Genomic DNA, 14,639 nt, shown 5'->3' with positions numbered 1-14,639 from the left:
GTGCGTCATAGTCTAGTGCTTAAAAGGCTTTTTTTAAGTGTTCATTTTAAATTTACTTCCATAGGAATTTTCCATTCAGCAGTCTTAAGTCTATGTGGTGATTAAAGGTATCAAAAACAATAGTGTCGGCCAGGCGCGGTGGCTCACACCTGTAATCCCAACACTTTGGGAAGCTAAGCTGGGCAGATCACAAGGTCAGGAGTTCGAGACCATCCTGGCCAACATGGTGAAACCCCGTTTCTACTAAAAATACAAAAAAAAATTAGCTGGGCGTGGTGGTGCATGCCTATAATCCCAGCTACTCAGGAGGCTGAGGCAGGAAAATTGCTTGAACCAGGGAGTCGGAGGTTGCAGTGAGCCAAGATCGCACCACTACACTCCAGCCTGGCGACAGAGTGAGACTCCGTCTCAAAAAAAAGTCTGTCTTTAGAAAGATTTCCATGAATCTTTAACCAGCATGTATTTTGTGGCAGGCAGCATGGCACAATAAGGAGCCATGAGGAATTCAGGCAGAGATGCATAAGTGGGTGACTGTGGGTATTCTAAGAAATCTACTGGACATGATTTTTTTGTGCCTCTATGGGATCTGGAAATTCTGCCAGAGAAAGTCATTTGAGTGATATCTTCAAGAGTAATCCATGGCTGGGCGCGGTGGCTCACGCCTGTAATCCCAGCACATTGGGAGGCCAAGGTGGGCTGATCACCTGAGCTTAGGGGTTGAGGCCAGCCTGGCCAACATGGTAAAACCCTGTCTGTACTAAAAATACAAAAATTAGCTGGGCATGGTGGTGTGTGCCTGTAATCTCAGCTACTCAGGAGGCTGAGGCAGGAGAATCACTTGAATTGGGAGGCAGAGGCCATAGTGAGCTGAAATCATGCTACTACACTCCAGCCTGGGTAATCCATAGGGCTTTTCTCAGGAATGCAAGGGTGGTCTGATGTTAGAAAGCTATTATTGTGACTTACTGTGTAATGCTCATCTCCATAGAGGGAGAAAAGGCATTTGATAAAATTCATTGCTTTTTTTATTAAGTAAACACCCCGTATTATGGGGTATATGTGATACTTTGGTGCATGTGTTAAAGTTCATTGCTTTTTCTCCTTGGGAGAGGCTGAGGTGGGAGGATTGCTTGAGCCCAGGAGTTTTGAGGTTACAGTGAGCTGTGATTGTGCCACAGCTTTCCAGCTTAGGTGACAGAGTGAGAGACTGTCTCATAAAAAGAAAAGAAAGGCTGAGTGTGGCGGCTCACACCTGTAATCCCAGCACTTTGGGAGGGTGAGGTAGGAGGATTGCTTGAGCCCAGGAGTTTGAGACCAGCCTGGGCAACATGAAACCCTGTCTCTAAAAAAATTTTTTTTTTAAATTAGGCAGGTATGATGGCATGTACGTGTAGTCCCAGGTACTTGGGAGGTTGAGGCAAGAGCTTGAGTCCAGAAGTTTAAGGCTGTGGTGAACCATGATCATGCCAGTGCACTCTAGTCTGGGCCACAGAGTGAGACCCTGTCTTAAACAAAAAAATTACTGCTTATTGATAAAAGGTTAGTAAACCAGGAATAAAAGGAAACTTCCTAAATCTGTTGAAGGATATGTATCGGAAACTTTCATCGAGGATATTACTGATGAAACTTTAGAAGCATTCTCTTTAGGCCAGACATGGTGGCTCATGCCTGTAATCCCAGCACTTTGGGAGGCTGAGGTGGGTCGATCACCTGAGGTCAGGAATTCAAGAACAGCCTGGACAACATGGTGAAACCCCGTCTCTACCAAAATTATAAAAAATAAGCTGGGTGTGGTGGCGGGCACCTGTAGTTCCAGCTACTTGGGAGGCTGAGACAGGAGAATCGTTTGAACCCAAGAGGTGGAGGTTGCAGTGAGCCAAGATCGTGCCACTGCACTCCAGCCTGGCGACAGAGCAAGACTCTGTCTCAAAGAAAAAAAAAAGCATTCTCTTTAAAGTCATGAACGAGAGCCAGGTACAATGGCTCACACCTGTAATCCCAGCATTTCAGGAGGCCGAGATGGGTGGATCAGTGAAGGTCAGGAGTTCGAGACCAGCATGGCCAACGTGGTGAAACCCCATCTCTACTAAAAATACAAAATTTTGCCAGGTGTGGTGGCGAGTGCCTGTAATCCCAGCTACTCGAGAGATTCAGAAAGGAGAATCGGTTGAACCTGGGAGGTGGAGGTTGCAGTGAGCCCAAATCATGCCACTGCACTCCAGCCTGGGCGACACAGTAAGACTCTGTCTCAAAAAAAAAAAAAAAAAAAAAAAAAGAATGAGGAAACCGTTTTTCACCATTTAATAAACATTGTACTGAAAATACTAGCCAATATTAGGCCGGGCACGGTGGCTTACGCCTGTAATCCCAACACTTTGGAGGCCGAGGTGGGCAGATTACTTGAGGTCAGAAGTTCAAGACCAGCCTGGCCAACATGGTGAAACCCCGTCTCTACTAGAAATAAAAAATAATTAGCCAGGTGTGGTGATGCGCGCCTGTAATCCCAACTAATCAGGAGGCCGAGGCAGGAGAATTGCTGGAACGTGGAGGCAGAGGTTGCAGTGAGCTGAGATCACGCTACTGCACTGCAGCCTGGACAATAGAACGAGTCTTCGTCTCTAAGAAAATGCTAGCCAATATTATAAAGGAATAAAGCTGCTGTTGTTTACAGAAGTCTATGTAGAAAACTCAAGAGAATGTACAGGAAATCTTTTAGAATTAATAGAGTTCACCAAAATTGGTGGATATAAAATTAACATACAAGTGCAGCATCAAAGACGAAATGTAATGTTAAAAAAGATACTATTGATAATAGAAACAAAAATGTCAGGTACTGTGGAATCAGTATTATGAAATATGTATGTAACTTTAGAGAAAAATAACATATTTTAGCAGACCCCAATAAAGATATATTTATATATGGGAAGATTCAAGCTTCTGAAGTTGTCAATTCTCCCTTTAACAATCTATAAATTCAGTATAATTCTAATAAAACTTCTAACAGGAATTTCTTTGCCCTTTGTAAGTGGATGCTCATGTGGTCACATTTGAAGAGAGGCTTGGCCTAAGGACTTGCTCTACCAGATAAGAAGTTCTGTTATTTAAAATAACAGTATTTGGCTAGGTGCAGTGGCTTACACCTGTAATCCCAGCACTTTGGGAGGCTGAGGCGTGCACATCACCGGAGGTCAGGAGTTCGAGACCAGCCTGGCCAACATGATGAAACCCTGTCTCTACTAAAAATATAAAAATTAATTGGGTGTGGTGGCAGGTGCCTGTAATCCCAGCTACTCGGGAGGCTGAGGCAGGAGAATTGCTTGAACCTGATAGGCAGAGGTTGCGGTGAACTGGGATTGTGCCATTGTACTCCAGCCTGAGTGACAGAGCAAGACTCTGTCTCATAAAAAACAAAATAGCAGTATTCACGCAGGGCAGTCATATGGTCCAAGATGGGGCCCACAACAGGCTCCTGAGCATGTGGACATGGATGGGAAAGGGCTGCAGACCAGCTGGGTGGGATGTCTGCACTGGACATGGTGCTTGGACCACTGGTGGTTTATGAACTTGGCCAGCATGGGAGAGGAGCTTTGTCACCATGGGAGAGGGAAGGATTTCTTAAACAAGCCAAACTGATAACAGGCCATAAAGGAACTGTGTAAACATGAAAATCTAGGCCAGGCGTGGTGGCTCACACCTGTACTCCCAGTACTTTGGGAGACTAAAGCAGGAGGATTGCTTGAGCCACTGCACCACTTCAGCCTGGGTGACAGAGACCCTGGCTCAGAAAAAGAAAAAATTCTTATGTGTCAAGGACACCATGAACACAGTGAAAAGACAAATTCTGTAAGGAGCCGAAACAATTCGGAAGGAGAAGGGCAAATTTCTTGGAGAGCCAGTAAGTGCATCAAGAGATGCTGCTTCACTGTGGCCGTGCCCAGGGAGCTGTATGTTATGATCCTGGTGGGGTGGTCCTTCTCAGTCATCAGGTGAGCAGTCATCAAATTCAGAACAGCCGGGTATTGAGAAGATGAGCAACAGTGGGAACGGAGAAGAGTGGGACTCCTCGTACAATGCTGGTGAAACATCATTTATTACACCTGTTTTGAGAGAAATTTGGCAATATCTAGTGAAATTGAAGATGTGCTTTTTTTCTCGTACAGTTTTACTCCTATTTACCCTAGAGTAATTTTGCCCTTGCACCCAAAGAGAGACCACAGTGTTAACCAAAAAGTTACCGAGTGACAGACTATGGTGTGTTCCTACGGTGTAACTGCACATCAGTTAAAGTGAACTCATTGGATGTCAAAGAAGAAACAAATTGCTGAAGGGTATGCACATTCTATCACTTGTGTAAAGTTTGAAAAGGGCCACATACCCATAATTGAGTTTAACCTGTCTCTTTCTCTGCGTCCATCCAAAAAGTGTAAGTGGGCAGCTGTGAAGGTGTTTGCCTCTCTCCAGGAGCCAAGAGGTCTACCCAGGGAGGAGCCATTAACACCTCGTGGAGTAACTGTGGTCATTGTTGGATATAAAATGATACAAAGCAGGCCAGGTGCAAGGTGGGAGGATCACTTGAGGCCAGGAGTTTGAGACCAGCCTGGACAACATAGCAAGATCTTATCTCTACCAAAACTAAACTAAAATAAAATGGTATAAAGCACTCAGCAATGTGTGGACAGCCACCGTTTCAGGCATGTTGGGGGAGGGTGCAGTGGCAAGCTCTGAATGGACACCTCAGTGTTTGACAGCTAGGCCTGCACAGGGTTGGTGAGGTGCTGTATGTTCTTGGGCCCTGAGGCTGTGTCGGGTGGGAACCACCCCGTCAGCCACTCTGGCATGTTGCTCGGCTGTGTCTCCACAACCTGTTCACTAGTTAGGAATTGTGAAAAAAAGTGGGTACCTGAGAAAGCCACTGTCCAAAGACCACCTTATTGGCTTTTTGGGACCCAAGTTGATCTCAGGTGGTCCTTCTAGTGCTAAGAAATGTGCCAAAAACGAAAGTCTGGATTGGCACTGTACTAAAAGTAATATAAAACCAAACTGAAGGTGTACAGTTAAAATTGAGTTCTAGGCAGGGTGCAGTGGCTCGCACCTGTAATTCCAGCACCTTGGGAGGCCGAGGACGGCAGGCTGCTTGAGGTTGGTAGTTCGAGAACAGCCTGGGCAATACAGTGAGACTCCCATCTCTACAAAAAAAACAAGAAAATTAACGGGGCATGATGGTGCACACCTGTAGTCTCAGCTACTCAGGAGGCCCAGGCAGGAGGACCACTTGAGCCTGGAAGGTCAAGGCTGCAGTGAGCCATCATTGTGCCACTGCACCCCAGTTTGGATGACAGAGCGAGACCCTGTCAAAGCAAAAACTACAAAAAATGGAGCTCTGTGTTAATGTCCAGCACTGCCCTGCCCACCCCTGGTCACTGATGGAAGGCCCATGGGGCCTCCCTTCCCTCCACTGGACTCTGGCTGGGTGGTTTTGAGGAATTTTCTATTAGAAAAGCAGTGACTATTAGGATGCTCTTTATAACTGTTCTGTAATAAGCAATTCTAAACTTGAGGAAGCTCCTCCCTGCTTCCATCTGTAACCTAGGTCTTCCTACATTGTTTTTTCTTTTTTGGGAGCGCTGGTGCACACAAGGATGGTTTTTGTTGGGTTGTCAGTTAACCAGGGGCCATCCCTTGAGATGCAGAGTCAGGTGGAGCTTCCCTGCTGTTTCCTGGACCTTCCTTTTCTAGGGTCCCTAGATGGAAGGCTGACTTCAGGACTTTTTGTTGCTACTTGCTGACTCTTTAGAAGTCATTTTCTTTTTCTTTTTTTTTTTTTTGAGATGGAGTTTTGCTTTGTCGCCTAGGCTGGAGTGCGAAGGAGCCACCTTGGCTCGCTACAACCTCCTCCTCCCGGGTTCAACCGATTCTCCTGTCTCAGCCTCCTGAGTTGCTGGGACCATAGGCACACGCCACCACGTCCGGCTAATTTTCGTATTTTTAGTAGAGATGGGGTTTCACTATGTTGGCCAGGCTGGTCTTGAACTCCTGACCTCAGGTGATCCACCCGCCTTGGCCTCCCAAAGTCCTGGGATTACAGGTGTGAGCCACTGCACCCAGCCTAGAGGTCACTTTCTAGCTTTGTTTCTCCCTACTAGTGAAGAAATGTACTTCTTTACATATATATAAAGATTTTTTGTTTTTGTTTTTGAGACAGGGTCTTACTCTGTCGCCCAGGCTGGAGTGCAGTGGAGCAATCATGGCTCGCCACAGCCTTGACCTCCCTAGGCTCAAGTGATTTTCCCACCTCAGCCACCCTAGTAGCTGGGACTAGAGCCATGTGCCACCACGCCTGGCTAACTTCTATTTTTTATAGGGATGAAGTCTCGCTATGTTGCCCAATCTGGACTCGAACTCCTGGCCTCAACCTGAAGTGATCCTCCTACCTCAGCCTCCCACAGTGCTGGGATTACAGGCATGAGCCAGTGTTCCTGGCTGGCTCCAGTATAAGCAGCATTTTCACTAGCAGGCTTTTTTCGCCTGATTTTTTTCTTTTGAGACGTAGTCTTGTAATGTCGTCAGGCTGGAGTGCAGTGGCATGATCTCAGCTTACTGCACCCTCCGCCTCCCAGGTTCAAACAATTCTCTTGCCTTAGCCTCCCAAGTAGCTGGGATTACAGGTGCCTGCCACCACGCCCAGCTAATTTTTGTATTTTTAGTAGAGACAGGGTTTCACCATGTTGGCCAGGCTGGTCTCAAACTCCTAACCTCATGATCTGCCCGCCTTGGCCTCCCAAAGTGCTGGGATTACGGGTGTGAGCCACTGTGCCTGGTTTGGCTTGAATTTTTAATTTTTTTTTTTTTTTAATTTTTGAGACAGGGTCTCACTCTGTTGCCCAGGCTGGATTGCAGTGGCGCAATCACAGCTCACTGCAACCTCCGCCTTCCAGGTTCAAGCGATCCTCCCCTGTCAGCCCCCCTAGTAGCTGGGACTACTGGCATGCGCCACCACACCCAGCTAATTGTTGTATTTTTAGTAGAGACGGGGTTTCACCATGTTGGCTAGGCTGGTCTCAAACGCCTGACCTCAGGTGATCTGCCCACCTCGGCCTCCATAAGGGCTGGGATTACAGGCGTGAGCCACTGCACCAGCCTGAGTTTTTAATTTTTAAAGCCTTTTCTACCTTTCCTGGTCCTAGTTTTTATACATCCATTGGAGTGGAACCAGTGCTTTATGTCTCAGTTCTTTGTACATGCCTTGGTATTAGTTCTATCTATTGTTGCATAACAAGTTACCTCAAAATTTAGTGGCTTAAAACAACAGCGTGCATTTATTGTCTCAGTTTCTGTGGGCCAGGAATTTGGCAACCGCTTAGCTTAGTGGTTCTGCCTCAGGGTCTCTTGAAGTTGCATTAAGATGTTACCTGGGGCTACATCATCCTAAGGCTTGACTGATGCTGGAGTGTCCGCTTCCAGGGTACCTCCCCTCACTCATGCTGCTGGCAGGAGGCCTCGGTTCTTCACCGTGTGGCCCTCTCCATAGGGCTGCTGGCGTGTCCTCACAACTTGATGGGGGCTGGCTTTCTCCAGAGCAAGTGATCCAAAAAAGAGCAAGGTGGATATCTTTTATGCTCTACACTTGGAGTCATATGCAACCATTTCTGCACTGTGATATTGATTACGCTGTAAGCAGCGTAAGCAGTAGTGGGGGCTTGAGCTCCAGGAGGCAGGGCTCACGGAGGGGTGGGGGGTTGTCTTGGAGGATGGACCTAAACATTCTTCACTGAAGCCTGAAAGCAAAAGGAAACTCTAAAAAATGTTGGGGGGAGCACAGTGCAGTGCCTCATGCCTGTAATCCCAGCACTTTGGGAGGCCATGGCGGTCAGATCACTTGAGGTCAGGAGTTCAAGACCAGCCTGGCCCACATGGTGAAACCCCTGTCTCTACTAAAAATACAAAAATTAGCCAGGTGTGGTGGCACATGCCTATAATCCCAGCTACTCAGGAGGCTAAGGTGGGAGAATCACTTGAACCCAGGAGGCAGAGGTTGCAGTGAGCTGAGATCACGTCATTGTACTCCAATCTGGGCCACAGTGAGACTCTGTCTTTAAAAAAAAAAAAAAAAAAAAAAAAAAAAAAAAGACGTGTAGGGAGCAGGTGGGATGAAGGATGAAGGAGGGGAATGTGATCTGAAGACTGTGATTTGTAGAGTCTCCAATTATATTGGCAATGTTTTAGTCAGCTGTGGGATTGTGGAAATTTGGTTTTCCATGTTTTTTGGTATGTTTTAAATTTTTATTTATTTTTGAGACAGAATCTTACTCTGTTTCCCAGGCTGGAATGCAGTGGCACAATCGTAGGTCACTGCAGCCCTGAACTCCTAGGCTGCAGTGATGCTTCCACCTCCGCTTCCCAAGTAGCTGTGACTATAGGCACTTGCCACCATACCCAGCCAATTTAAAAATAATTTTTTTTTTTTTTTTAAACATGACCTTGCTCTGTTGCCTAGGCTGGTCTCAAACTCCTGGCCTCAAGTGATCTTCCCACTTAGGCCTCCCAAAATGTTGGGATTATAGGCATGAGCCACTGTGTCCAGCTTGTTTTTGATATGTTAAGAATAATGAAGTGGTGACTATTGAGTGCTTACCACATGTCAGATACTTGCCAGTATGTTATTGTACAAAAGTATATTTAGTACTCCTCAGAATGACCTTATAAGGTAGATATAAATTATCTCTGCTTTATAGCTGGCTAACCTGAGCTTAAAGTTGTAAGGTTTCAGTGAGATGATGCAGTCAGGAAGTAGAATTGGGACCTGACCCTAATTGTGTGTGTGAGTGTGCACTTTTATGTTTTCAGAACTCGTAACCATCATACCATACGGTTTCATTGTGAAGCTGGGAGACTTTAATGAGGAGTCATTGCTCTGTTAACCTAAAATGATGATGATACTTTCCTGGCTTCCCTACAGAAGCTGTCTGTGGTGGCTGTCTTGTGAGGCGGGGTGATTGCAGGGTGCTTGTGACTCTGCTTTGATGAAGCAGTAAAGGACACTGTTACGATTCATCCTAACTGGGGGCTCTGGAGTCATGGTGGGTGATGGGGTGCTAGGGGCAGAGGTGGGTGGAAGGGCAGCAGGCCTATGAAGGAATGTGCTGTGTTTGAGGAGATGAGAGGCAGGTGTGCTGTGGATCCGAAGCCCTGTGCAGAAACTTTCGCTGGTTGAAGAGCTGAGGCCCTTGGAGCTTGAAGAGTTGGGCATGGGTGGGCTTATGGAGTGGGTCATGGCAGCAATCAGGGCAGGGCCTGCTGGGTTGGGAGGGATGTGGCAGGAGTAGGCATATGCAGGGCTGGGGACAGGGACCCCACAGGGAACACTGGTGGAGTGCTGGAGGTCAGAGCCAGACCTGGAACTTCAGAAGGTGCCCTTGAGGTGGGAGGTCCCAGGCAATTAGGCTGGGGGTGTCTGCAGGTTGTCTAGAGAGGTGGGTGGGCATTGGTGGATGTTGGTGTCCAGGCCAGGGTGAGGACAGGAGGGAGTGGAGCCCATGACTCATCCAGGCAACAGGAGGGCAGATGGTGGGGCCATAGGAGGCTATAAGAAGCCATCTGTGGTGACTATCTTGTGAGGAGGGGTTTGGGTTTGGGGGCAGAGGTTACCTGTATTGGCTGGGCAGGTGGTAGGTCCAGGTGGTGATGGTAACCAGCCAACACTAACCTGATGGTTCCTTAGCACTGCCAGGTGGAGTGTTACTGCCCCGTTTCACAGAGTGGAGGCAGAGACAGTGGTGGAGTGTTACTGCCCCGTTTCACAGAGTGGGGGCAGAGACAGTGGTGGAGTGTTACTGCCCCGTTTCACAGAGTGGGGGCAGAGACAGTGGTGGAGTGTTACTGCCCCGTTTCACAGAGTGGAGGCAGAGACAGTGGTGGAGTGTTACTGCCCCGTTTCACAGAGTGGGGGCAGAGACAGTGGTGGAGTGTTACTGCCCCGTTTCACAGAGTGGGGGCAGAGACAGTGGTGGAGTGTTACTGCCCCGTTTCACAGAGTGGGGGCAGAGACAGTGGTGGAGTGTTACTGCCCCGTTTCACAGAGTGGGGGGAGACAGTGGTGGAGTGTTACTGCCCCGTTTCACAGAGTGGGGGCAGAGACAGTGGTGGAGTGTTAGCAGAGACAGTGGTGGAGTGTTACTGCCCCGTTTCACAGAGTGGGGGCAGAGACAGTGGTGGAGTGTTACTGCCCCGTTTCACAGAGTGGGGGCAGAGACAGTGGTGGAGTGTTACTGCCCCGTTTCACAGAGTGGAGGCAGAGACAGTGCCTTCACTCGCCAGAGTCCACGGAACTACCTAGTAGAGGAGCCAGCGTAAGAGCTGGGTCTGGCCCTGGAGCATGCTGGTTGGTACCGAGCCAGTCAGCAGACTGTTTCCAAAGGGCTGGTGAGCAGTGAGGGCTCTGTTCTGACTGCTCAGCTCTGCTGTTGTGGCAGGAAGACAGCCATGGGCAGCATGGGAACAAATGTGTGGGGCTGAGATCCATAAAACATTGTGGACACTGTTGTTTGAATTTCCTGTAATTTTTGTGTCATGAAATATTATGACATTTTTCAGACATTGAAGAGAAGCAAGTGGTGGGTTACACCTGGCTGGCAGGCATTAGTGTGTCAGCCCTGTGCCCTGCTCTCAATATCCGTGGCTCTCGGACTTGGGGACACATTAGCAACCCCTGGGAAATCTTTAAATCACTGAGGCCAGACCTGCCGGATTGGGTTGATCTTGGGTGGGACCTAAGCACCATGGGATTTCAAACCCCCAGGTTATTACCAGGTGCAGCCAAGGCCCCAGCATCAGACTTCAGTGTGTCTGCGGATCATCCTGGAGACCTTGTAAAAGTACAGATTCCTGGTAGGCAGGTTGGGGTGGGGCCTGGGAGTCTGCATTTCTAGTATGCTCTGGGTATTGATGCTGGCAGCCCTCGTGTGGCTGGCGAGTAGGGAAGCCTCGTCTCTTGGCTGTGCAAGGTTGTCTCCGTGTGCTGACCTGGGCTGTGACAGAAGCCAGCTTGCACTCTTTGGTGTGTGCCTTCACCCCTGTCCAGCGCCTGTACGTGAAAGACGAGAGTGGGTGCTGCCCAGTGAGGATGCTGAGCTGAGCCCACCTCCATGCTCAGGGGCGGCGTTCGTTCCTGTGGCACTGGCTCTACAGCTAATTTTTCAGGGATGCCTAGAGGCTGGGTCTTAAGTTAGTTAGTGGCTTTGGAAAAGTATGTATATATTTTTGTCATGTATCGTTTCCAGCATTTACAGAAGTAGAGTTGAAGTGTTTTCACTGGCACTGTTCTCATGTATGAGTTTTTAGTGAGTCACAGCATCAGTTAAGCACTACTTTTCTTTCTCTTTTTTTTTTTTTTTTTTTTTTTGAGGCAGAGTCTCGCTCTGTACCCCAGGCTGGAGTGCAGTGGCGTGATCTCGGCTCACTGCAACCTCTGCCTCCTGGGTTTACGCCATTCTCCTGCCTCAGCCTCCCGATTAGCTGGGACTACAGGCCTCGCCACCACGGCCAGCTAATTTTTTGTATTTTTTGTAGTAGAGACGGGGTTTCACTGTGCTAGCCAGGATGGTCTCGATCTCCTGACCTCGTGATCCGCCCGCCTCGGCCTCCCAGAGTGCTGGGATTATAGGCGTGAGCCACCGCGCCCGGCCCAGTTAAGCACTACTTCTCTTTGAAGCTTTTATGGACATAGTTCCATGATGTGGGAATAAAAATGCGACACACTAAGTTCTAAAGGGCCGTGCATTTAATTTCATGCAAAACAAAACCCAGTGAGTTTTACGGATTTAACTTCTCATTGCACCTTCTCCCGTGCCCACAGGTGGTGGCTGAGCACCCAGATGCTTCAGGTGAGGAGATTGAAGAGCTGCTCAGGTCACAGTGGAGTCTGCTGAGTGAGAAGCAGAGAGCGCGCTATAACACCAAGTTTGCCCTGGTGGCCCCTGTCCAGGCTGAAGAAGACTCTGGTAAACATAGCATTATGCTGGTGTCCTCCGCTTGAGTTGATGTGTGTAGTGTAGCAAACTGAGCTCTGGTCTTGGAACTGTAGGGAAGTGTGTCCACTCTCCCCGTTTCTGACCCGTGGGGTTTGGACCAGCGGTCCAAGTGCGTGTGGTCACAGTAAAAACAGCCTCTGCCGTCTGTGTTTCCTGGCTTATGAGAGCTATTCTGTGTGGTCCTGACTGGCCTGTGGCTCCCTTGCTCTCCTGCTCAAGTTGAGCAGCCACTGTGGTCACGGCTGCTGATGGGGCTGTGTGAGAGAGGACAGAAGAAGGAAGGGGAGGGAAGGTTGTCTCTTGGATTCCAGGCTTACATGATATGGTAGCGTCAGCCTTCAGGCCTGTGACTTCCAAGGAGGCAGCACTTCCCATGCTTCTGAGAGCGACCCTCCTGGTTTCGGCTATAGTCTGCACCTTACAGGGGCCTGGAGTGTGGGCAGCTCCTGGCCTGTTTGCCCGAGAGCTCATAGCGCAAGAAGGGTGACTGGACTGACCTTGAATTCAGGTGTCCTTTGGTCCTTCCTAGGCCTTCGGCTTAGAAAACAGAAAGTGCTACTTTGCCTTGGGCAGAGCTGACACTGTAAGATTTGAAGATGTGTAACAATGGTTAGATTCGTGATATGTGTGTGCTTGGACACAAATTGTGGAAGACTGATATTTGAATGTAAAAATAAGTGACATATCTGGGTATCAATGTAAAATACCAAAGTACTGTATCTCTGAAGATTCATCATTGAGGAGCTCTGGAGAGACCAAACATAAAGTGTTTCAAGACTCACCTAAAAGAAAGTCGGAGCCCAGAAGCGATAGGGTCTGGTCACATGTGCTGCTGTCACCTTTCTCTTTATCAGATGTTTTCCTCTTGATTTAGGTGTTTCTAGATCTCTTCATCAACTATCTCATTAATCTTGAATTTTGTTCAGTTTGCTAAGTGTTCATTGCAAATACTGTAATTTAGAATAGCAAGGATATTTAGGACTTGTATATTTTCTTGAAAAGAAAATATTCCTCACTCTATCAATACGCTAAATTTAGAGACATGTTCCCTTTAAATGACTGGCTTATGTAAAAATGAGCCAGCTCTTCCTGAAGCCAGATTCAGCTTACCCTCGAAGTGTAAGCATAAATTTGATGGTGTTATATTTTGCTGAGTGCTTAGTGGATAGAAGTGACAGGTGAGTTTCTGCCTACAGTGTGTGTCAGGTGTGTGCAGGTTCTTGGGTGCCCTTTAATCCTGACTCTCAGGTGACCCTGGTGCTAACAACTAAGATGGCACACCACATCTTTGTCACGCGCCCATGGCCTCAGTGTTAGAAATCTACACAGATGTCTGGGCACGGTGGCTCATACCTGGAATCCCAGCACTTTGGGAGGCCAAGGTGTGTGGATCACTTAAGGCCAGGAATCCAAGACCAGCCTGGCCCACATGGTGAAACCCCATCTCTACTGAAAATACAAAAAAATTAGCCAGGCGTGGTGGCGCATATCTGTAATCCCAGCTACTCGGGAGGCTGAAGCATGAGAATCTCTTGAACCGGGGAGGCAGAGGTTGCAGTGAGGCAAGATCACGCCACTGCACTCCAGCCTGGGCGACAGAGCAAGACTCAGCCTCAAAAAAAAAAATCCAGCCAGGCACAGTGGCTCGTGCCTGTAATCCCGGCACTTTGGGTGGCCGAGGTGGGCGGATCACCTGAGGTTGGGAGTCCGAGACCAGCCTGACCAGCATGGATAAACCCCATCTCTACTAAAAATACAAAATTAGCCGGGCGTGCTGGCACATGCCTGTAATCCCAGCTACCTGGGAGGCTGAGACAGGAGAATTGCTTGAACCTGGGAGGTGGAGATTGCAGTGAGCCGAGATTGTGCCATTGGATTCCAGCCTGGACAACAAGAGCGAAACTCCATCTCAAAAAAAAAAAAAAAAAAAAAAAAAAAAAGCCCGAAAATCCATATAGATGGATTGTTGCTTATTTCTGTGAGAAACGGCTGCTGCTGCCTCATCCTGGATGAATGGAGAGGTGCTTAGGAGGTACTGTGTCAAGGACCTCGCCTGTGGGAAACCAGAGGTGCGGGGCTGGCGTTGTGCTCATGAACAGGTGTTCTGAAGGCAGACCTGCCTGAAGGGGTCCTCGAGAGTTTGGCTGACTGTGCCATATGGTGCCTATGCTTGGCAGTGGCTGAGCAGGTCCTGCTGCCGACCATTCCACAGGCTTCTTCCTCAGGCCGCCTTTATGCCAGCCTGCAGCAGTGTGGCCAAGAGTGGAGCTTTCATGAGGGCTGCTTACCTGACCCCCATCACGCCAGGCTGGAACTGCAGCTGGTAAGGGCCCCCATGCTCTGGCTGCTGACTCTTCTTTTGCATTGGCCTAGACCCGAGGTGAGGCTCTGTGAAAGCATTGGCACCAGGGCCTGGACACTTACTTGTAAGTCCAACTGAGGCCTTGCTGGACCCTGTGGAGCTGAGCATTCTTTTGCTGGTGTCTTCTGTCCCAACAGTAGTGAGGCTTGAGGGTGACAGTGTCCTTCAGGGCAACAGTGTCCTTCTGCAAGATGTTTTATGAAGAGTCCATTAATAAAAACCCTGAACCTGTCTGTAAAGCAGTCATGCAA

The 14,639-nt window shown here is 48.5% G+C and overlaps 1 protein-coding gene across 4 annotated transcripts in view; it reads left to right on the top strand.

Moving 5' to 3' along the window:
- Positions 1-14,639, top strand: part of NSD2 (nuclear receptor binding SET domain protein 2) — a 113,707-nt gene that overhangs the window by 50,636 nt on the left and 48,432 nt on the right. For all 4 annotated transcript variants that reach the window (XM_050792256.1, XM_050792258.1, XM_050792257.1 and 1 more), the window contains exon 6: positions 11,852-11,996. In XM_050792256.1, the coding sequence (XP_050648213.1) occupies positions 11,852-11,996 (145 nt within the window). The remainder of the gene's footprint in view (positions 1-11,851; positions 11,997-14,639) is intronic.

Source organism: Macaca thibetana, chromosome 5, assembly GCF_024542745.1.
Source record: "Macaca thibetana thibetana isolate TM-01 chromosome 5, ASM2454274v1, whole genome shotgun sequence".
NCBI classification, from domain to species: domain Eukaryota; kingdom Metazoa; phylum Chordata; class Mammalia; order Primates; family Cercopithecidae; genus Macaca; species Macaca thibetana.
This window is presented reverse-complemented; position numbering and strand designations above follow the sequence as displayed.